The sequence below is a fragment of the Leopardus geoffroyi genome, chromosome D4 (assembly GCF_018350155.1).
Source record: "Leopardus geoffroyi isolate Oge1 chromosome D4, O.geoffroyi_Oge1_pat1.0, whole genome shotgun sequence".
NCBI lineage: Eukaryota > Metazoa > Chordata > Mammalia > Carnivora > Felidae > Leopardus > Leopardus geoffroyi.
The window spans coordinates 6,993,967-7,018,118 of NC_059342.1; the positions used below are offsets into that span (position 1 = coordinate 6,993,967).

General features: G+C 46.0%; 1 protein-coding gene across 8 annotated transcripts in view; it reads left to right on the forward strand.

Moving 5' to 3' along the window:
* Positions 1 to 24,152, forward strand: part of SPATA6L (spermatogenesis associated 6 like) — a 50,251-nt gene that overhangs the window by 14,991 nt on the left and 11,108 nt on the right. For 5 of the 8 annotated variants that reach the window (XM_045468204.1, XM_045468205.1, XM_045468207.1 and 2 more), the window contains 4 exons: positions 8,401 to 8,525; positions 14,180 to 14,257; positions 17,295 to 17,522; positions 21,014 to 21,116. In XM_045468204.1, coding sequence (XP_045324160.1) covers positions 8,401 to 8,525; positions 14,180 to 14,257; positions 17,295 to 17,522; positions 21,014 to 21,116 — 534 coding nt within the window. The remainder of the gene's footprint in view (positions 1 to 8,400; positions 8,526 to 14,179; positions 14,258 to 17,294; positions 17,523 to 21,013; positions 21,117 to 24,152) is intronic. The other 3 variants (XM_045468208.1, XM_045468209.1, XM_045468210.1) reach the window with 3 other exon arrangements.

The window sequence follows — 24,152 nt, forward strand, 5'->3', positions numbered from 1 at the left end:
CGTTTGAATTAATCATGTTTGCAAAGTATATAATAATTTCTTTAAAGTATATTGTACTATATTTTCTGGCCTCTTCTTTTTTGCAGCTATGATTTGTGACAACCTCAAATTTAAAACTTACTTCTTAAAAAATTTCCATTTTTCCATGATTTGTTTTCTTTCTTTTCCTCTGTACAACGTGACTTTCTGTGCCCTGTGGTTACTTGTGGAGTGATGTCTGGATGTTAACGTTGCATTTAGTATAACTTCCTGATATTTTTACCAAAGTTTTTAATAAGTTATGCTTACTGTGTATGGATTCCCCTGTTTTATTGTATGTTCTGATACATTATTGTTTGAATTTTTCTTCTTTTAAAAAGACTTTTTTTTAATGTTTATTTTTGAAGGAGAGAGAGACAGAGTGTGAGTGGGGGGTGGGGAGAGGCAGAGAGAGAAGGAGACACAGAATCTGAAGCAGGCTCCAGGCTCCGAGCTGTCAGCACAGAGCCCGACGCGGGGCTCGAACCCACAAACCGTGAGATCATGACCTGAGCCGCAGTCGGACGCTCAACCGACTGAACCACCCAGGCGCCCCTTTTTCTTCTTCTTAAGAAAGCATGAGGGAAGGAGAGTGAGCCTGGCAGATTCCTGAGCTAAAGCAGAGGTGGCTGTGGAGGCTTTTAAGAGGATCACAGTTGTGCCTGGTGTGGCCCTGCCTGTGGTGGGTCAAGGCCCCAAGGGATGGAGGGGACCCAGAAATCTGTAGCTCTTCTGCCTCTTGGCTCACTGGCAGAGGAGGCCCCGAAACAGAGAAGTACCCCACTCTCTGTCGATCTAAGGACGGGTACCCTCGTATGTGTTAGGGCTTTCTTAGGTAGACAGAAGAGAAGGAAGGCCAGTGGTGCCTCTTCCTGGCTTTCCAGAAATTCTTACTGAATATTTTTCAGCCTAAAAGTGACAGGCTAAAATCAGGGCATTGAATTTTTTTTCCACGTTTTTTTTTTTCTTCCTTATTTGACCTAGTTTTATGTTCAAACATATATCAATGCTAACTGGCAAGTTATACTTCAGTATGTTAATAAAATAGAAGCAGACTCATTTTGGTCTTATTTAATTCTACACGAATTAAAAAAATAATAACCCAATACCTACATACTCTCACTGTAAAAATTAAACTAACACAAAGTTATATAAAATAAAAAGTCAAGGGGCGCCTGGGTGGCGCAGTCGGTTGGGCGTCCGACTTCAGCCAGGTCACGATCTCGCGGTCCGTGAGTTCGAGCCCCGCATCAGGCTCTGGGCTGATGGCTCAGAGCCTGGAGCCTGCTTCCGATTCTGTGTCTCCCTCTCTCTCTGCCCGTCCCCCGTTCATGCTCTGTCTCTCTCTGTCCCAAAAATGAATAAACGTTAAAATAAAAAGTCAAAAGCCACATTCGTCAACAGCTCCTGACAACAATTACTAATAATTTTCTTTTCAGATGTTTTAAAACGCATTTAGTATATGTAATGCATTTAAAATCTAAAATACATACACGCATATATATACATACATATACATACATGTGCTATATATATCTAGTATTTATCATATGTATGTTTAGTATACATATTGGTTGAATATACATATTCTGCAGCTTGCTTTTTAAAGTTTAATATATCTTAGATTGCCATATGTTCTTTTTTTTCATTTCGAGAGAGAGAGAGAGCATGAGCAGGGGAGAGGGGCAGAGAGAGAGGGAGAGATCAAGCAGACTCCTCGCTCAGCGTGGAGTCTGACATGGGGCTCCACCCCACGACCCCGGGATCATGATCTGAGCCAAAATCAAGAGTCAGATGCTCAGCCGACTGAGCCACCCGGGTGCCCCAACCATGTGTTTTCCACACGACCAGAAATCCATCTGTGAGCGGGTTGCAAGAATAGCTCGAAGCCATGATGATTGGAGAATACTGAGGCTGGGTGCACGCGTACTGTTTATAACTCAGAAGTTACTCAGATGCAAAGTGGAGGCCGTATGAGACGTGTTTTCCTTTTGTCTACGGTCCTTCAATTTCAGATTGTAATCTGAGTGGAATGAAGTTAGCATTGCTCAAAATAATGTCACTCAGCTTCAGATGCATTGGAGACAGTTCTGTTAGTTCTTCCGACGTGTTCATTGAGGGTGTGCCGGGAACGTGCCCCACAGTGTGCTTCTGGCATCCCACCAGTGGTGCCAGGCGGAAGGGTGATTGTAAGCCCTTTTGCTCTGCTGGGTCTCGATAGCAGATAATTAAGTAAAAATGATTTGTCTCATTGTAGGCTGCACCGTAGGGTCACATGGGTCACATGTAGGTTCACAGGGACCAGCCCTTCACTTGGCTGAATTGTTACCTTTTCATTTTGCTGTAGATGTTATTTTATTGTTTGATTCCTAAAAAAAAATTTTAATGTTAATTTTTGAGAGAGAGAGACAGTGCAGGCAGGGGAGGGGCAGAGAGAGGGAGACACAGAATCCAAAACGGGCTCCAGGCTCCGAGCTGTCAGCACAGCGCCCGACGCAGGGCTTGAGCTCACCGACTGCGACGTCATGAGCTGAGCCACCCAGGCGCCCCCTCATTGTTTGATATTTATTCACATTCCTTTCAAACACGCTGATAGTCAAAAGACATTATGACCATGTGTTAATGATACAAGTAGCTTAGATTTACATACAGCTTTACTGCTAAAGAATGAAGGGGTCCAAAGATTTGGCTTAGAAGCTGTAAAGACGCCCCGGGTTCTTGTTTACCAAGATGGGAAAAAAGCAAGTGGACACAGGGGGGCAGCAGTGTAATCCTGTTGGACTGGGAGCTTGGTGCTTTCTTTTTACTGATCTCTTAGAGAAAAAACGTCTACTTGGGGATAAGTCATGTTACATTCAGTCCAGCTGTAAATCGCCATTTTTGGACACCTGTTCCCTCAATCAGAGTTTGGTTTTATACTTTGTAGTGGTGTTTACCAGGCATCAGCAAGAACAGAACTCCTGCCTCAGAAAATATGGTTTTGAATTCCTGCTTTGCCGTGTGGCATCATGATAAGTGTCTTCTACTCACAGAGCCTCAGTTTCCTTATCAGTAGAGAAGGCATCAAATGAGACTCCATAGTGGGAAGCAAGCTGTCGATTCTGATGTGCTCTATAAATGTTAGATTTTCAATACAATATTGTTATTAAAATGATCGATTTTGGGGGCGCCTGGGTGGTTAAGTTGGATGAGCATCCAACTCTTGATTTCGGCTCAGGTCAACATCCCAGGGTGATGGGATCGAGCCCCCTCTGCACTGGGCGTGGAGCCTGCTTGAGATTCTCTCTCTCTCTGTCTCTCTCTCTCTCTCTCTCTCTCTCCCCCTCTGCCCCTCTCCCCTGCTTGTGCTCTCTCTTTATCTCTCTCTCTTTCAAAAAAAAAATTTTTTTTTTCTTGAAGTCCTCGTTTTCCTTTTTAGGGGAAATGTTTTTCATCGACGGCATCGATGATGTCGTTGTCTGTCTGTGCCATTAGCCTATAAGAACACGGATTTCCTTCAGACATAGCACGTGGCCTATGAGTATCACTCAGCCTGTGTATAACCCAGGTTCTTGCTGTAACATCCTCGTGGGGTGCCAACATTTTTACACTGGGTGGCAGTTAGGACTCTAGAATATGATGGAACCAGAGAGAGAACTGAGGACAAGCCTTCTATCTATCTCCTCTAATTTCAGTGCCTTCATCCCCGTGATTCCAAAGGTAGTAGATGAGCAGGCCTCCAGTTCTCTGACCTCTTATTTTTATCTTCATTCTTGCTAACGACGGCGATAGTGACTCAGTAGCTGTCATTTTGGATGCAGTGACAAGAGCTAGCCAAAAACCTACGAAAGGAAAAAGGAGCAGCCCGGTGTGTGAGGCCTCGTCCCAGGCACGCAGGTGTTCCCGGTAGGAGTGTGTGACTGAAAACACGTGACGTCCAGAGACCAGGGTGGCCCTGGTACCTCGTACCCCTGCTGGGTGGGTGTCATGGAGCGGGCACGATAATGGCAGGTGATGTCCGAGTGCTCTACGCTTTGTATATGTCACGTGACCTCACAGTAGCCCTCGGGGGCAGGTACTACGATGACTTTTACGTTTTCCCGAAGAGGCCCCTGAAGTTAGGAGATCATGTAATGTGCTCCTGGTCACACAGCTGGTAAAGGGTGGGGCAGGGATCTGAAACAGCTCTGTGTGCATCTGTCTGGACATGGTTCTTCCCCACTGTACGTGGACCTCGGCAGAAAGCTGCGCTCCGTTGCTGGTGACGGATGAGGAGACCGTGGCATCACTTCCCATTTTCAGGTTGCGCTTGTGAGACCTCAGACTGGAGGAAGTCTGGCTGGCTGGCAGAGGTGGGGAGGCCATGCCCCTCCTAGGGAGCACTGATAAAAAAGGTGGCCAGGATAAGACTGGGAAATGATTGATGCTAAGATTGATTCTGGGATAGCACCCGCCTTCCACTGCCTCCCCACCTTTCTCTTTGTCATCAGTGTACCTTGTATATTTATTTGCATAGTTCTTTTGACATCTGTAGACTGGAAACTCCAGGAGGGCAGGAGTTGGACCCATTTTGTCTGCTAGTATACATGCAGGGTCTAGGACTCCTGGCACACGGTAGGTTCTCTATGCATATTTCTTGAACGTATGAATGAAAAGAAATTGAAAATATTGGAAAGAAATGATTGAGAAATGAATGAACCGTGAAGGTTGGAAAAAAAAAAATTTTAAGTAGGCTTTATCCCCAGTGCAGAGCCCGACACGGGGCTTGAACTCACGACCCTGAGATCAAGACCCTGATCAGGGTCAGGACCTGAGCTGAGATCAAGAGTTGGCTGCTTACCCAACTGAGCCACCCAGGGACCCCTCAGAGGAATTTTGGTCTGTCTGCCTTGTCTCACGGTGGTGGAAACGGAGTCTCAGAGAGGGTGATTACTGCTAACTGACTCCACGTCGGCCTTCATGATTATCCCCTCAAGAGGCACTTAGCAAGTGTCCGTCCTGTACCAGGCACCCGTCTGGGGGCAGCCCCGGGGGCCTGTGTTTTACCACTCGGTTCTGACGGCCACCCAAACACAGGTGTAAAATGTCTATCTGTAATGACATCTCAAGGGCCCTATGGGAAACGCTGACAGAATGGTCCCTCTCTAGGTGAGGCGTCGTGGCTGGGCCACTCACTGCCTGGCATTCACACCTTTCTGGGCACAGCCCTGCCAGGGACAGAGTAAGGAACGTTGACAGACAGGGACTGCTTTCATGGAACGTTGATGGAAACGGATCAGAGATACATATCCGAATGAAGAGCCTGCTTAGTGGTACGTTAAGGGCTGCAAGTTCATCGGGCTGCAAGTTCAAAGGGCATACCGCCTTTCTAATGAGATGAAATTTGAACCAAGGCCCCATCATGGGATAGGAGGGAGGCAGCCCTGCAGAGATCCGGGGAAGGAACGTTACAGGGAGAACCCGGGGCAAACGTCTGAGGTCGAGGCGAGCCTGGCGTGTTGGAGGGACAGTGGGAAGGGCGGCAGGGAGGGCCGAGGCGGAAGAGTGGTAACATGAGGGAGGAGAGGCGGTCAGAGGCCTGATTATGTGGAGTCTTGAAGTCGAGAGCAAGATGCTCAGGCTTTATTCGCGAGTGATGGGAAGCCCGCTGGGAGGTTCTCAGGAGAGGAAAGGCCCAGTCTGACGTGTTTACAGCATCGCGGTGTGTGGAGGACAGGTATGAGTGCAGCAAGAATGGAAGCAGAGAGAGCAGTGTGGAGGCCGTGGCAGTGGTCCGGGAGGGAGGTGGCGTGGCGGGGACCGGGGTGGTGACCGTCAAGATGGAGAGAGGAGACAGATTGCAGGTTTATTTCGGAGATGGAGTCCACAGGACTGGCTAGCGGGTTAACGTGAGGGGCGAAGGAGTGGAGTCAAGGATAAAGCCTGGACTTTTGGCCCGAGCACATGCTCCCTTCTCTCTGAAGGGGGAATAGGGGAGAGCTTATGTGTGGGAAAAAATCAAGGGTGTTGTTTTGGACCTGTTACTTTGGAGACATGGGGAGACATTGGACGTGAAGCTTAAAGGACGAAGGAGATCTCAACAGGATGGGAAGGAAGAAAGGACATTTTGGAAGGAACAGCACCAGCAGAGGAAGGAGGTGGCGGTGGAGGAGGGAGAGATACATCATCAATCCGTTGTGGCCAGAGCACGTCTGAGAGAAGGGTGGGGACACATGATCTGATGACGAAAGCCATAGAATGCGTTCTTTTTGCACATGGATCCTTATTAGAACCCAAACATTCATATTTATTTATTTATTTTAATTTTTAAAAAATGTTTTATATATTTTTGAAAGAGAGAGAGAGAGAGAGAGAGATGAGCAGGGGAGGGGCAGAGAGAGAGGGAGACACAGAATCTGAAACAGGCTCCAGGCTCCAAGCCGTCAGCACAGATCCCGACGGGGGGCTCGAACTCACGGACTGTGAGATCATGACCTGAGCTGAAGTCAGACACTTAACTGACTGAGCCACCCAGGCGCCCCCCGAACATCCGTATTAAAGAATAAGTAGGAAGAAATTGGTCCATTATACGTGATAATGTCAGGTGTTTTCTGCCATCGATGTGCCAGAAATCCACCCTCGTCAGACTTCTTCTCACAAACAGAATGGTAGTCACCAAACAGTAAAGCTACCTGGTTGACCATAGTCTCTTCTGTGGCGGTGTGCCATGCAGAGGCCACTCTTAGTCTGAACCTCTTGTGTCGCACCTGCTGTGTAGACGAGGAGCGTTCAGACGGCAGCTTCTCCGTCCTTTGCTCAGTGATTCTCGGTCCTCGTAGCCCCCAGATCTTTTGGTAATGAGTGTTTGGGAACATCCCTTTCGTCAGACTGAAATAATATTGATGGTTCATATAACCAACTGAAGCGAATCACTGCCAATGGAGAAATAAAAGGAAAATGGTTTAAAATAAAACGATAGCGTATCAATACATAAATGGTGGGCGCAAAGAAGTATTTAGATGTGGCATGGTTTTCAAACTGCCGGTAGGGGCTCAGTAAAGACCCAAACACAGTCAAGTACGACGGCCCCTTAATTCACATGGTACCTGCATTCCCGAAAATTCAGTGTATTTTAAAACCATGCAGAGTGGGGCGCCTGGGTGGCTCAGTTGGTTGAGCTTCCGACTTCAGCTCAGGTCATGATCTCACGGTCCGTGAGTTCGAGCCCCGCGTCGGGCTCCGTGCTGACAGCTCAGAGCCTGGAGCCTGTTTCAGATTCTGTGTCCCCTCTCTCTCTGACCCTCCCCCGTTCATGCTCTGTCTCTCTCTGTCTCAAAAATAAATAAAAACATTAAAAAAAAAATAAAACCATGCAGAGAAAGTGCTTTGTGTTTACATGTAGCCGTGAGGTTCCAGGCTTCGCTAATTATAAGGGAAGAATTAGCTTCTCACCTAAAAGAATGTCGGTTATGATGTTAGAATGTTGTGCAGGAGTGTCTTGAGTGTTGCAATGTCTTGACCCTGGCACCTTGGCTCCTGCCCATGACATGTCCCCACAAATTTTGGAAGTGTCCCTGAGGCTGGTACCAACCGTGCTAAGAACCACAGCCTCGGCTGTTCTGGGGGCCATCAGGATACTGGTGTCTCTGCATCAGAGGACATGTCGAGCCCCGGTCTATGCTGTAAGCTTTGTGTGAACAGGGCGCTGTCTGCTTTGTTCCTGTTCTGTGCCTAGGACCTGGCCCAAAGTGTGTCCTTGGAAAACATGTGGAAGGAAAGGATGGGTGGTGGCATGGATGGATGGACAGACAGATGGATGAAAAGAGATTTTTCTCTTTGTTCTGTCTTGTGGAGTAATCCTTTAGATATTTTTGTCTCTCTCTGTTGTGAGTTCGGAAGACTTTTAAATTTTATCCATGAGATAAGATCCAGTAGAAGTGTCTTCTACTCTGCCTCTTAAATAAGAGGTGCTTTAATCAAAATGTTTATTTTTTTAATGTTTATTATTTTTGAGCATTTATTTATTATTTACTATTTTATTATAATAAATACATATTTTTATATAAATAAAAATAAACATTTTTATTTTAATAAATAAATATTATTTATTATTATTTTGAGCTCACCCCGAGTGTGAGCAAGGGAGGGGCAGAGAGAGGGAGACTTAGAATCTGAAGCAGAGTCCAGGCTCCGAGCTGTCAGCACAGAGCCTGATGTGGGGCTTGAACTCACAAACTGTGAGATCATGACCTGAGCTGAAGTCTGATGCTTAACCGAATGAGCCACCCAGGCGCCCCAAAATGTCTACTTTTATCTGAGTGCCTTCGCTGCCATCACCTGTCTGAGCTTTTATTCTGTTAAACTCAAGAAGTAGATCATTTTCAGAACGTAAATCTACTTATGGTTTTTCTCCTTGCATTCTAGCATGGGAAGAGTTGGCCTGCTATGAAGAAAACACACGAGATTTTCTTTTCCCTGAGCCCAAGCTGACACCTTCGCTCCCTGGGATGTACAGGCAGGTGCTCATGAAGACATTTGCAGGTTTTCCAGTAAGTGATTCATGCCCCGCTGGACTTCTGCTGGGAGAGATTCTTGCGACCTGGACATTTTATTTCCGATAGGGGATGCTCTTGGGCAGATCACTTCCATCTGGGTTAGTTCCCTTGTTCTGTTTAGCAGCCCCGTTTAGATGCCCCATTCAAAATACCAATTATACTGGTCTGAGAGGTGGGGGTCTTACCTAGCCAGGTAAATCATTGACATTGTCACACTGTCACATACTTAGAAGGATGCTTTTTTCACCTTCTCTGAATGCAGACTAACTGAAAGATTTGATACTGGTTTGTTTTTTATTAAATGTTTTATTTATTTTTGAGAGAGTTAGAGAGACAGTGCAAGCAGGCGAGGGGCAGAGAGAGAGGGAGACACAGAATCCGAAGCAGGCTCCAGGCTCTGAGCTGTCAGCACAGGGTCCAACACGGGGCTTGAACTCACAGACCGTGAGATCACGACCTGGGCTGAAGTCGGACGCTTAACTGACTCAGCCACCCAGGCGCCCCTCTACCAGTTTATTTAATTGAAACTATTGTTTTAGTAGTAATAATGAAAGCAAAATACAGTTGTAATAGTAATAATGCCACCTCTCATTTATTTTGAGCTTTCGGTTCTTCATAAGATATGTTATTTTCCTCAGAGTTCTCATGTCAGCCAAGGCAGCTCTCACAGTCTCTACTTAACGGAAGGGAAAGAGACAGAGGTTCACAGTGGTATTATTGAAGGATCTTAAAAGACACAGCAGTGATTCAGATGACAGTCTGTTTTGGGGGCATTGCCTGAACCCAAATTCAAAATATTCATTTTGATGATATCTGTGATAGTTTCTAACCTCGCAGCAACTCGGATGGTTTTCTCAACATTTCTGTTGCCTGGATGGCCTCTGTGGTAAGGGCCGCACCTTTATGAATTATAAAGAGCATATTTAATACTCAACTTTTCTGTTACTTGCCCATGAATCTCTGTTACTATCACTTAACAAAATGTTATTGCCTCCCATTTTGTTGAGAGTACTGTGTAGAATGTACAACATGCAGGACCCTTACTTCTGTGATGTTTATGACGACAGAACTTCTAGTTCTAATACTTCAAACGGCAAACTTTCATCAAAAGTTGTCCTCCTCAGAATTGCTAATGTCCGTAACTCTAAACCCTCCATAATCTTTGAGGGTTTGGTGAATATCACTGACGCCATTTTTTTTTCCCCTCCGAGATACTCTTTGTATATCACCCATATCCATCGTACTCATGAGAATGTTTGCCTTTATCATATTGAGTTATTGGCATATTTCTCTTCAGGAGCTAAAAGGATCAAAACTGGCGAGAATCACGTGAAGGATATTCCTTATATTAACTTCGGTTTGCCTGAGTTTTCTGTCACAGAAAAGCCATCCACCAACACTGAGCTGGTATCCAGCTGAGTATCGAGACGAGGAGAAACACACATCTTATGTTTTCTCAAGTGTTGTCTCTGTTTAACTTTATGGGCATAAGTAGGAAGAAGAACATATAGGAAGTTGTGTTTATAGTTTTTCGTAAATGCAGAGAAAGGGCTTTAAAACCGCAGGGAAAGATCGGCAGGCATTAGAGGTAAAGTGTCAGTGAAGTTAATGAAACTATGTTTTAAACAATTTGTAAAAAGATAGCGGAGCTCAATTTCTCTCAAATGTTCTATAAAGCAACATAAAACCAGCTGCCACAGTTTTAGTGGTGGCAGACATTCAGTGCCCGCTCGCTAGATGCCAGGTACTGTGCTGAGTTTGTTACACGTTATCTCGTGCAGTCCTCCTTGACCCTGCAAGGTGGCTATCAGTTTTTTCCTCATTTTACTGATGGGTGAGGTGGCACAGGGAGTTTAAGAAGGTGCTCAGTCGGTTAAGTGTCTGACTCTCGGTTTTGGCTCAGGTCAGGATCTCACAGTTTCATGAGATTGAGCCCCACATCAGGCTCTGTGCTGATGGTACACAGCCTACTTGGGATTCTCTCTCTCTCTCTGCACCCCCCCCCCCTCACGCTGTCTATGTCTCTCTCAAAATGAATAAACTTTTAAAATATTGAAAAAAAAAAAATGGGCTTGAAGACACAGGGCTGATGAATGATGGGGCATGCTTGTCTGTCAGACTTCAAAGTCTGGAATCTTGGTCACTGTGAGACGCTAATTCTCTCGTGTTTATTTCAGCCTATTGTCCACTTTCTCTACGTTCATATCATAGAACTTGAGTGCGTACATGTGTGGGTCAGGCAAATCATTCACTTGTTTTCTCTAAGTTGTTAATTCATTAAGAAGTAGACTTATTTCCTTCACGAAAATGTGACTTTTCCTTTGTATTTCTGTATTTCGTTTTATTTCACTTGATACCTTAACCGCTGTTTCTCCCCCCTTTTCCTGCTGAGGTTAAGAATTTTTTTTTTAATTTAATTATTTTTGAGGAGGGGAGGGGCAGTGGAAGAGGGAGAGAGAGAATCCCAAGTAGAGAGCGCAGAGCCCAATTCGGGGCTCAAAGTCATAAACTGGGAGATCATGACCTGAGCTGAAATTAAAGAGTCAGACACTTAACTGACTGAGCCACCCAGGTGCCCCAAGAATTTTTTTTTTTTTAATATAATTTGTTTTCTTGTTAGGTGAAGGCTGTAAAGTAAGGAGAAGGAATATTATTTCTTCATTGTTAACTTTTAGTTAATAATTTCATTTTTTCTTTAGGGCCATGATTCTAGAAAAGTCGTACTGTTCAATCCATTTCTTGACCTAACCATCATTGCCCTCATCCTGTTGCTAAGGAAATTGGACAAGATAAACCTTGTACATTTCAGCTCTAAACTTTTACACTAAAATCAGTGCTCCTGTGAACAAGAAAATACGTTCTTCCTTATTATCTGTCAGTCACTGTCAGGCGTCGAGGTTATATGAGGCGAACAGGAATGTGTTACGGGGTGTGGATTCCTTGCTGGTAGGGCACCTCCCTCCTCCTCTCCAGGCAAAGTGTAACAGCGGTTTGAAGTCCTGCTAGGCAGCCACACGTGCAAGTGTGGACTCGGACTGTCTGGGTTCAGTCCCGGCTATGTCACTCATTACTGTGACTTTGGGTAAATTGCTTTCTCTCTGTTTGCCTTAGTTTCCCAGCTGTAAAATGGACTGATAATAGTACTTCCCCTATAGGGTTATTGCGAGGGTTGGATATATGTACAGTGTTTAGCATGCTATCTGGCATATAGTTAGGTTCACAGGTAAACGTGACCTGTTGTGGTTTATTAAATTGTCATTCAAATGATGCTGCTGCCTCCTTGTGAGGCCATGAAAAACTGCACGAGTCTGTGGCCCACGTGGGGACATGTTCAGGCTCAGACGGCTGGGCCATGGGGGACCTGAGGTCTGGCACACACGAGGTCTCGTGATTCTAACCAACAGCGCTGTGGACCTTGGAGCTTCCCCCAGTCTCCTCTCCGGTGGGCAGTCTCATAGCTGGAGGTGAGGCTGAGCAGGTCACGTCATTGTACGCTGTTTGCCAGATGTCTCCACCCCCCGCCACCACCCTTCCCCCCCACCGGATTTTCTAACTTGGCAGCAATTGGGCTCATGTGTTTGTAAGCCCAGAAATCTTGAGTCTCAGGCCCAAGCCTACCGCTTGTATGGGCATACCACATTCTAGAGGCAAAAAAAAGAAAAAAGAAAAAAAGGAGCTGAGGATCTAGGCTGTGCCTGTAAGGACATGTTCTGTGGACAAGATGAACGCACAAGAACGAACGTGCATAGGAGTGAATAAATGCCCAGGAAACGAGCTGACTCCTGGCTCCACCAATCCCCAGCTGCGTCACAGTGGACAGACTTAACCTCTCCAAGCTGGTTGGATAAAATGGGGATGGGACTGTGTCCTACCCAGGTTGTGGGAGGGTTAAATGAGATCGCGTGAAAGTCCCTCACAAACCCTGGCGCGTGTGGTAAAGATACAGTACTTGTCGGTATCCTCTCCCCCTGGGGCTTCAGCTGATGCAGATCCTTCTTATACTATGTCCTATAATGAGAATGAGCTTTCACAGCCTGGAGGAGTGAGGGGGAGGGCGGGCTTTGAGAGGCGACTGGGGCTTGGACAGGAGATGAAGAAAGGGAAGGCACACCCGGGACAAGGAACACCTGGCCAGGTGATGGTGTCTGGGGGAGGGAAGAGCAGAGGGTCCTGCTGGGCGGGGGAGGGGGGAAGGGAGTGATGGCTGCAGGTGAGTCCATGAGGTCAGTCGGAGATCCTGTAACTCGATCAGATCCAGTTCTGTTCCCGTTTTGCCATCTAGAAGCCACGGGACCTTGGGAAAACTGCTTTCTGTCTCTCTAAAGCCTCAGTCTTTTTTAGAAAGATAATGGTATTTTTATTTTATTTATTTATCAATTAAAAGCGTTTTTTTTTTAAATTTTTTTTTTCAACGTTTATTTATTTTTGGGACAGAGAGAGACAGAGCATGAACGGGGGAGGGGCAGAGAGAGAGGGAGACACAGAATCGGAAACAGGCTCCAGGCTCTGAGCCATCAGCCCAGAGCCTGACGCGGGGCTCGAACTCACGGACCGCGAGATCGTGACCTGGCTGAAGTCGGACGCTCAACCGACTGCGCCACCCAGGCGCCCCTAAAAGCGTTTATTTTTAAGTAATCCCTACACCCGACATGGGGCTCAAACTCGCAACCCCAACATCAAAAGTCGCATGCTCCATTGGCTGAGCCAGCCAGGTGCCCAGATAATTGTATTTTTTAAATGGCCGTGCGGTAAATTGATTTTTCTGATACACGGTTACACGAATGTTAACACATGTATAGATTTGTGAAACCACCACCGTGATCAGGATGTGGAGCTCTCCCATCAACCCCCAAATCTCCTCCCTTTATCCCTTTATAGGTGCAACCTCTCCCTTACCCCTCACCGCTGGTCTGCTCTCCATCACTGTAGTTCTGTCTTTTTCAGAAGGTCACGTAGAGGGAATTATATGGTCTGCACCCTTTTGAGATTGGCTCCTTTCACTTAGAAAAATGCCTTGGACAGTCACCCATGTGATTGTGTGCACCTGTACTTTGTTCCTTGTTATTACTGAGTGTGTGTGTGTCTGTGTATTATTCAGTATGGCACCGATCCCCAGAAAAGTGTCAATGACACGAATTGGGGAGTTTGGAAATAGATCTAATGAGCATAAATATTTGGTATAAGATACGAAGCACGTTTTTCAAAGCAAGTAGGCAAGGAAGGAGAACCTCTATCTATCCCAGATAATCCTAGATAATCTCACTCAATTCTGTGGTTCAGTGTTTTAATTTTTTAATGTTTATTTATTTTTGAGAGAGACAGAGACAGAGTGCAAGCAGGGGGAGGGGCAGAGAGAGAGGGAGACACAGAATCCGAAGCAGGCTCCAGGCTCTGGGCTGTCAGCACAGAGCCCGATGCGGGGCTCGAACTCACGGACCGTGAGATCATGACCTGAGCTGAGATCATATGTTTAACCAACTGAGCCACCCAGGTGCCCCATATGTATATATATTTAGGCGATATGTGTGGGTTATGCCAACCACACAAAAGAGTAATTAGGTTCTTACAGGCTTTCAAGTTAGAATGGGATGGGCGAAGAATCTGTCTCCAGTAATTTATTTGCTTCCTTTGTGCTATTTCATTTTTAGGGCATTGCTCCCAAAATAGAGTTTTCCACACGGACAGCCATCAGAGAACGCGTGTTCCTGCATAGAAACAGGTTTCTTGTAAGTATAATCAAGAAGCCAGTGGTAGATCTGTCAGAAATTTTCTCCGCAGAATTTTCTCAGCTCAAACTCAGTTACCAAGTTTAGATGCGACTGGATGAGTTGAAACCTGGAGACTCCTGGCTGGGTTTGAGTTTCTGTATTCAGACTGTTCAGCCTGCCCCATTAGACTGTGTCTGACATGGGTTCCTTCTGGTCTGTGGTGGAGCGGACAGAAAAGCGATACAAAAGCCAAAGTCACAAGTTTGACAGAAGTAGGCTGGTTAGCTTATTTGCTATTGTTTCATGGCTTTTGCTCTTGAGCTTGTGAATATGAGTGTTCCTTCCCTCTTGGCTGAGGCTGCTGCTCCGAGTTGTATTTGGGGGCGTTTTGGTGATCGGGAAGGGTCTCGGGCGTTCTTGTTCAGCCCCAATTTCCCGTCATCCTGAGTACTTTTGGTGTTTCTTTTACCTTGTGGCTTATAATTTTTAACCATTAAAATCGTTTCTAGAACAATATGGAGCATGGGTGAATGTAATTGGTAAAGCTTCTTCAGGTGCTTTGCTTGTCATCCCAGATCTTGCCTGGTGTCCTGGAAAATCCTTGAAAATGTAGGCTGTGGGTTAAGGGGGTACTGAATGAAAAGGGTCACTAATCTGTGCAAATCCATCAATCCTGTGGGCATCATAACTCATATCATGGGGGGCCAATGATTAATTTAAGGAAGGCATCAGCTGCTTTTTAGGTTTTCCTTATTTAAAAAAAAGCATTTGTTTATTTTGAAAGAGGGAGGGGGCAGAAAGGGAGAGAGAGAGAATCCCAAGCCAGCTCTGTGCTGTCAGCGCAAAGCCCCATGTGGGGCTTGAACTCATGAACCATGAGATCATGGCCTGAGCCGAAATCAAGAGTCAGATACTTTACCAACTGAGCCACCCAGGCGCCCCAGTATTTCCTTACTTACCTGCTATTTTTTCCAGGCTGATATGGGTGTATGGTGATTTTTCAGTTTATCTTTCTTTTCCACTCCATCATAGTAATCTTGCTTTCATCTCCTAATATAGGTCTTCCTTTAAGTGTTAACTTTTAATTTTTTTAATTTTTTTAATGTTTATTTTTGAGAGAGAGAGAGAGACAGAGCGCTAGCAGGGGAAGGGCAGAGAGAGGGAGACACAGAATCCCAAGCAGGCTCCAGGCTCTGAGCTGTCAGCCCAGAGCCCGACGCGGGGCTTGAACTCACAGACCACGAGGTCATGACCTGAGCCGAAGTCGGCCGCTTAGCCAACTGAGCCACCCAGGGGCCCCAAGTGTTAACTTTTTAAAGTAACAGATTTATTGTTTTTTCTTATGGCAAAAGTATTCATTTTAGAAAATTAGAAAATACAGATAAGCAAAAAGGACAAAATAAAAATTGCCTGTCATTCTTATTATCTAGAGATGAGCATGACTCATTTTTTTTGAGCATGTTCTTCTGTATACACATACCCACACCCACACCCACATAATTTTAATGTCAAAAGACTGCATATCACTTTGCACCTTTCCCTCTTCACCTCACATACCCTGGGCATGTTTCTCACATCCTTAAGTATTCTTACACCAGGCAGATTTTCACGGCTTCATTGCAGTCCACCATATGGAAGCACCATACTTTGGTCATTTTCCTGTTGTTGGGCACTTCGCTGATACAGTAGTCAGAGTTCAGTCAGGAAAACAGACTGCACATGTTATTTTAGTGAACAGATTTAATCTTTTATTTTTTTGAAGTTTATTTATATTTTGAGAGAGAGAGCACACGAGAGCACATGCACCTGTGTGGGCGGGGGAGGGGCAGAGGGAGAGAGAGAATCCCAAGCAGGCTCCATGCTTTCGGCAAAGGGCCCAACCTGGGGCTTGAACTCATGAACCGTGAGATCATGATCAGAGCCGACATCAAGAGTCAGACGCTCCACCCACTGACACACCCAGCCGCCCCCCCAAAAGATTTAATGTTTTAAAGTAAAGCCAAACAGGTTGAAGGACTTAAGGTAAAAGGGACACGGGACTGACACCGCTCACCGCTGGTGACCCGGGAGCTTGGAGGAAGGGTCCTGTGGGGCAAGTCCCAGAGTTCTGAGCAGGGCCCTCTGGCCAGCTGGTGCTGGAAGGTGTGAGCGGGGCACAGGAGGCTAGCTCTGCGGTTATGGGAGGAACACTATAAACCCGGTACCTCTGTCACTCGGAAGGTGAAGAGTGGTTGCTGGGGTGGCATTGACAGCCATAGATGGCAGCCCTGGGAGCCGGGCCTGGCTTCCCTTCCCGGCTTGCAGCCGCTCCCCAGCGCCCTCCAGCGGTGGGGCCTGCCCGAGCGGCTCGACAAGCTGCCGGTTTGCCCCAGCATCGCCCGGCTGAGCGTTGGAGCAAGGGGGGTTCCCAGCAGAGAGGAAATTGCTTACTCACCAGTATAGCTGACTTCCCAGGTTTGGAACGGTCATGAGAATGTTTGTAACTATACACATTGCCGCAGTTACTTCCTTATGACGAATTCCTTGACGTGAAATTGCCGGGGTGGGGTGTGTGCCAGGTTCCATTTCTCTCTCTTTATCTCTGTCTCTGTCAATCATCTATCTTCTTTTTTAAAGAAGTTGTTTATTTATTTATTTTGAGAGTGGGGGGCGGGGCAGCGCAGAGAGAGAGAGCGTCCCAAGCAGGCTCCGTGCTGTTGGCACAGAGCCCGACTTCGGGGCTCGAACCCACAAACCGCAAGATCATGACCGGAGCCAAAATCTAGAGTCAGACGCTCAGCCGACTGAGCCACCCAGGTGCCCCCCAACTTTCTCCTAATACAAATAAATGTCGCTGTTACTGGTGGAAAGATATTACCCTAGCGAGTTATAAATACTAGTGATGTTAAGCTGAACTGAAGAAAAGCTAAGTAGAGAGAACACCCTTTCTAAGTTCATGGTTTGCAAATCTGAGGTGTTCACTCTTCTACAGAGTTCGATTAAATACGGTTATATTCTGATTGAATTTTCTTTTTTCTCCATTTTCACTTTTGAAAATGTTTCTTCTTGGTTTCAGGAAGAAAGAGAGAAGTCAAGAAGGCCTTTATCTACATCAGATGGGCCCAGATCCCCCCTAAATAACGTGAGGATGAGGCCAAAGGACAGTAAGGTCGAAAGCACGCAATCCTGGGCCCCCCCGCCCTGCTCCCCCAGGTGCTTCGTTCAGGACCAGCCCACTCCACCGAGCCTTGGAAATAATTTCAGAATCTCCGGGGAAAGCAAACCTCCATTTGTAGTTAGACACGTGAGCCTAAAATTATTTTTCAGAGTTTGGAAGGGTGAAGGTGCGAATGAGGGCAGAAGACGGGAAGGTCAGGCCATGAAGACGAATGGGCAATATTAAAATAAAGAGGGAATTCAAGCTGAATAGTAACTATGATTAAGTGATGTTCACTTCCTGGAGTCATTGTCAGGAAAGCCATACGAAGCTGTCTCGTGCACAGGACTTGCTCACTGAATGTCAGTCATCCCTATTTTTAATATTTGGAAATTATTAATAGAGGGTGATGTCTGCATGTGACAACCTGCCATTATCCAGAAGAATCAGCCAACTGACAGGGGTGGGAGATGCATAACGAAGGCTGACATGTGCTCTGTCCCCATCGCAAACTGAAGCTTCATCAGTTTTAAAGAAAATGGCTTGAGTTTTTAAAATGAGGTTGTTTTTACTTTAAAGAGCAGGAAAAACTATGTCTGAGTTAGAAGCAATGACGTGCCATACTCAAGGCCCTTAATTAAAGCTTCCTTAGGTGTAGCCCTCAGGAAGTAACGGGGAAATTTAATCGCAGCAGCCCACATCGCCTCCTTACATTTTTTTTTTTGACTACTATAAAAGTAACAGAGGGGCACCTGGGTGGCTCAGTTGGTTGAGTGTCTGACTTCGGCTCAGGTCATGATCTCATGATTCATGGGTTCGAGCCCCGCATCGGGCTCTGTGCTGACAGCTCGGAGCTTGTAGCCTGCTTTGGATTCTTTCTCTCAAAAATAAACATTAAAAAAAATTTTTTTTTCAACGTTTATTTATTTTTGGGACAGAGAGAGACAGAGCATGAACGGGGGAGGGGCAGAGAGAGAGGGAGACACAGAATCGGAAACAGGCTCCAGGCTCTAAGCCATCAGCCCAGAGCCCGACGCGGGGCTTGAACTCACGGACCGCGAGATCGTGACCTGGCTGAAGTCGGACGCTCAACCGACTGCGCCACCCAGGCACCCCTAAAAAAATTTTTTTTTTTAAGTAATGAAAAATAGAGAGAAATTGAAAAAAGATTACCTATAGGCTCACCAATGTAATATAAATAAACATTTTCTTTAATGGATTTTCTTTCACTTTTTAAATATTCATAAGGCTTTATTTTTTCCACAAACTTATAATTTTACTGTATATATAGATTGGTTTCTCAATATATATGGTTAATATTACATTAAAAGCATTTCCTATATTAGTTCATATTCCTTATTCCACATTCTAGTTAATGATTTATTCTCCAGGAGTCCTTAGAACTGCCAGTAGTTAACTGTGGATATTACTGTCAAATTGATAACTTGGCTTAAAGAAGTCACTGGTGGTGATGTTTGTGATGAGATATAAGAAAGGACACCTGGGTGGCTCAGTTGGTTGAGCTTCTGAATCTTGATTTTGGCTCATGTCATGATCCCAGGGATGTGGGATTGAGCCTTATGTCAAGCCTGCTTGGGATTCTCTCTGTCTCTCTCTCCCCCTCTGCCCCACTCCCCTGCTCGAGTGTGCTCGCTCTCTCTCAAAAAAAAAAAAAAAAAAAAAAAAAAAAAAGATACGGAGCACGGTCAGCCCCGAAGTCAGGGTGCTATTGATTGAGGTGACTGTGTGCAGAGCGGGTTTATAGGTTTAACAGAGATGTATTTGGCCAGAGACCGTAGAGCAGCTGGGGTTACCTCATGGTAACCTGGGTCAAATGGTAAAAACCTAGCGACCAATCTTGAAATATTGTTGAACTGAGTTTATTGGACGCTCTGCTTCATTGCATTTCATTTTTGTGAAATACAACTGTAGTCGAGGCCCTTTGGGCTACATAATCTTAAAATCTTGATAGATTTCATAGGGAATAAAACCTGCTTGGTGTTTATTTTATTTAACAAATTCTTGTGCAGCCTCTGCTATGTACCAAGCTCTTTTCTAAATGCTTTATACGTAGTTACTCTTTTTTTTTTTAATTTTTTTTTTTCAACGTTTATTTATTTTTGGGACAGAGAGAGAGACAGAGCATGAACGGGGGAGGGGCAGAGAGAGAGGGAGACACAGAATCGGAAACAGGCTCCAGGCTCTGAGCCATCAGCCCAGAGCCCGACGCGGGGCTCGAACTCCTGGACCGCGAGATCGTGACCTGGCTGAAGTCGGACGCTCAACCGACTGCGCCACCCAGGCGCCCCTATACGTAGTTACTCTTATGGAGCCAGATTTCCTGATGGCATGTGACGTTTCTTTAAGCAGAAGCATTAAAAGTTAGAGGACTTAATGTCGTGAAGACAGTAAATTCTAATCAATAAAATTCTGAAAGTAGAATGAAGAGTAACATTATAACCTGCCTTCTTGAAATTAAAAAAAAAAATGGCAGAAATAAACAAGATAAAAAAAAATCCAGCGACTCTATGCCATAAGTATTCTGAAGTAGTTAGTTCCCTATTTCAAGTGTTTGGACCTGTTTACAGATTATGTTGCCCAGTCAGGATAATAAGGTCACCTTAATTAAAATAACGCAGCTGCCACTATTCTTTTTTTTTTTTTTTTTTTTTTTTTTTTAAGGATACAGGCACTCAGATTGGAAGGGAATGGGGAAGGCTGAAATGTCACCTTGTGATAATCCCCTGATTTCAGGGAGGACGCTACCTAGGCCAGCACTGCGTCCTGTTTAGGAACATGAAGCTGTCCTGTTTTGAAAGATTTAGAAATAAACTTCACTTACTCGTTTCTGGGCTTGATCCTGAACCTGTGGTTAGAATATAATTTGTGTCCAACTTTATGCTAAGAGTTAGCTCATACCTTCCTGTTTAAGCCTCAGCGAAGGTAGGGACACACAGCTTCCTTTGTTGGGATAACATTTAGCATACATGGAGATATGATTCAATTTGTTCCCAACATTTTATTCTTTTTTTTTAATTATTTAAAAAAAATTTTTTTTAATAATTTTTTTTTTAATAATTTTTTTTTTCAACATTTATTTATTTTTGGGACAAAGAGAGACAGAGTATGAACGGGGGAGGGGCAGAGAGAGAGGGAGACACAGAATCGGAAACAGGCTCCAGGCTCTGAGCCATCAGCCCAGAGCCTGACGCGGGGCTCGAACTCACGGACCGCGAGATCGTGACCTGGCTGAAGTTGGACGCTTAACCGACTGCGCCACCCAGGCGCCCCTAAAAAAAATTTTTTTAATGTATGTTTATTTTTGAGAGAGAGGGAGAGATAGAGCACGAGCAGGGGAGGGGCAGAGAGAGAGGGAGACACAGAATCCGAAGTAGGCTCTAGGCTCCGAGCTGTCAGCACAGACCCCGACGCAGGGCTCGAACTCACGGATGGCGAGATCATGACCTGAGCCAAAGTCGGACGCTTAACCGACTGAGCCACCCAGGCACCCCCCTGCCCAGCCTTCCCTTCTTACTTGCGTGGCCCGCAATTGAATGGGAGAAAGGCACTACAGGTAATGAGGAGAGGGTAACATGAGCTATGGTGGGTTCAAATCTTACTTCTTTCCTTTCTTTCAGGTGGACAGTGCGAAGCCTTTTGGTGACAATATTTCAGAGCTTCAGCCCCGGAAGTCTAGGACGAAACCTAAGTTTTCAAACTTACCTTTTCCAGGGAGAAGAGGTACTGGAGTTTCTTGTTATTCCTACAGATTCCCCAGTGGAATTACTGGGCTACTCCTACAGATTCCCCGTCCTCCTTCTGAATCTTCCTTCATTCTTTTTTTTTTTATGTTTATTTATTTATTTTGAGAGAGACAGCACGAGTTGGGGGGGGGGGGATGGATGGGCAGAGAGAGAGAGAGAGAGAGAGAGAGAGAGAGAGAGAATCCCAAGCAGGTTCAGCACTGTCAGCACAGAACCCGATGCGGGGCTTGGACCCACGGACCATGAAATCGTGACCTGAGCCGAAACCAAGAGTCAGATGCTCAACTGACCGAGCCACCCAGGTGCTCCCTGAATCTTCTTTCGTTCTGAAGCGTCCCACGTTTTTTGGGGGAAACTCTTTGGCCTAATTGTCAAGTGCCGTCCAGCTGTGGGGCTTGCAGGGAAGGCGTTCCCACGGAGCAGAGGCCAGGGAGAGCTGTCCCCTTCCTGGTCCCCCTCGCTGTTGAAGGAGAATGCTCCGAGTAGCACCGTCACGAGGTGGCTGGGCCGGAAGAGGGGCCAGCTTGTCCTGGTGGGACACCCTCAAAGGCACCCCACATAGCTAGCAGAGGAGGCTCACCATTTCTCGAGGTGGGAAGGAGCCGGGGGTGTGGGAGGGGATTGGTGGAGATCGAAGCTTTGCTTTACAAGAGGCCAGGTCAGCAAAGAGGAGCGCCAGCTCGACCTGAAGCAGTTAGGTGAAGGCAGGGAGTTTCACGTGCAACTGTCAGGACGCTTCTGCATTCTTTAAAAAAATTTTTTTTATGTGTACTTATTTTTGAGCGAGAGAGAGATTGAGACAGAACATGAGCGGGGTAGAGGTGGAGAGAGAGGGAGACCCAAAATCCGAAGCAGGCTCCAGGCTCCGAGCCGTCAGCACAGAGCCCGACGGGAGGCTCCAACCCGGGAGACGTGAGATCATGAGCTGAAGTTGGACGCTTAACGGACTGAGCCGCCCAGGTGCCCCAGGACCCTTTTGCATTAAGGGGTTTTGAATTAAGTATTCTTAAATACTATTGAGGTCCCCAAAGAGCTTTTGTTTAAGTGGATGATACCTCTTAATAGTTAGCATATTAGAAATTGAAACTGAGAAGTTTGTAATATACGGGAATTTTACAAGCACACGTTCCATTAGCCATGTAGAGTGGTGATGTCATGACACATCATGTAGCTTCTGGAAAATTCCCTCGTGCGAGAATGAGAGAAAGATAACTCGTGTCTTAGTATTATTAGAACGGTTTTGACTTTGCAGATGTCCTGGAAGTTGTTGGTGAGCCCTGGGGAGGTCCCTGAACCTTATGTTGAGAGTCACTGAGTTAATGCATCCCTTGGTGGCATGTACCTTATGATGTGGCAGCTCCCAAGGTCACGGCAGTGAAGTGCATCCATTCCTGAACCTGATAAAAATTCTTAGGCTTGAGTGCTGGCCTATTTTCTTGACTCCTGGTGGAAGTGGACCGAGGCCAATCCTGACAGCACATTCCCTATTTTAGGCTTAGAGGCTTATGCTTTTAAGGGGCTACACAGATTCTTTTAGTAACTCAAACCAGTGTTCCTGGAACACGGTGACTGTTAGCAGCCGACCAAGGACAGAGTACGGGGTTTGAAGCAGAAAGTGCTTTATCACCTCTGACATTTAATTTAAGTCCTTTGGATTGAAAGTCACCCACGTAGCCTATAAAAGCAGCACTGCCTTCCCTATTACCGTGAGATCAGGCAACGGCAAGTGTCCTTTCCTGGAGAGGACACGTTGGGCTTAATGCTGGCTCAGTTACGACAGGACTCCCATGCATCACACTGGTCTCGGCCTCTCTGTCTTTTCTTTCTTTCTTTCTTTCTTTCTTTCTTTCTTTCTTTCTTTCTTTCTTTCTTTTTATTTATTTAAAAAAATTTTTTTTTTCAACGTTTATTTATTTTTCGGACAGAGAGAGACAGAGCATGAACGGGGGAGGGGCAGAGAGAGAGGGAGACACAGAATCGGAAACAGGCTCCAGGCTCTGAGCCATCAGCCCAGAGCCTGACGCGGGGCTCGAACTCACGGACCGCGAGATCGTGACCTGGCTGAAGACGGACGCTTAACCGACTGCGCCACCCAGGCGCCCCCCTCTGTCTTTTCTTAATCCTGGCAGGTGGAGAACTGAGGTTCCAGAGAAGTTACAGATTGTAGGGCACACCTACCTTTAGAGAAGACGTTCAGACCTCTGGGCTCTCAGATCCTTGGATTCCCTGTGGGTCCCAAGCCAGACCTTTGCTTAGGTCACCTGTCAGCTCATTCATCCCGGCCTAAGGCAGAATAAAGCAGCGGTTTCTCAAACTTGAATGTGCATTTGAATCACCTGGGGCTCTTGTTAAACTGTAGATTCTGATTCACTAGGGCTGGGGTGGGGCCTGGGAGCCTTCTTTTCTTACAAGCTTCCCAGTAATAACCACGTGGCTGGTCCAGGGACTGCACTTTGAGAAGCAAGAGAACAGGGCAGGCCCCTTGTGAAAGGCAGTGATCCCAGCCAGTAGCAAGGGGTTTCTATCAACAGGGCAGATTTGTGGCTATAGCCGTAAAGGGCCTTAGCATTGCCAGCTCCCGGCTCAGCTAGGAGTTGGGGAGAAGGGAACTTCTGGGACAAGGTAGTCACACACACCTGCATGCCGGGAAGTGGTGGCGATTACCAGGCTTTAAAAAGCCCGTTGCGTATCTTCCTTCTTACTGTCGGAGACAGAGGGACATCAGCAGTCCATAAAAAGCCCTTGTCACTGCCTAAGCCCCAAGCGCAGAGGGGGAAGTCACGGTGTCTTTGGCCTAGCCCTGCAAATACTCATTCCAAAAGCATTTTTTTTCCTGACTTTGGAAGAATCGAGTTTAGTCTTGATTTTGCCTGTGTGTATTTATTACTTCACTTCCCAGTCATCCTTACCAGTCTCTGGCACGCGATCTACTTACTTACTCATGATTGTTTAGGGTAATCCTAATGATTTACACTTTGCTGCATTATGTTTTTCCAAGCTCTTGTCTATTCAT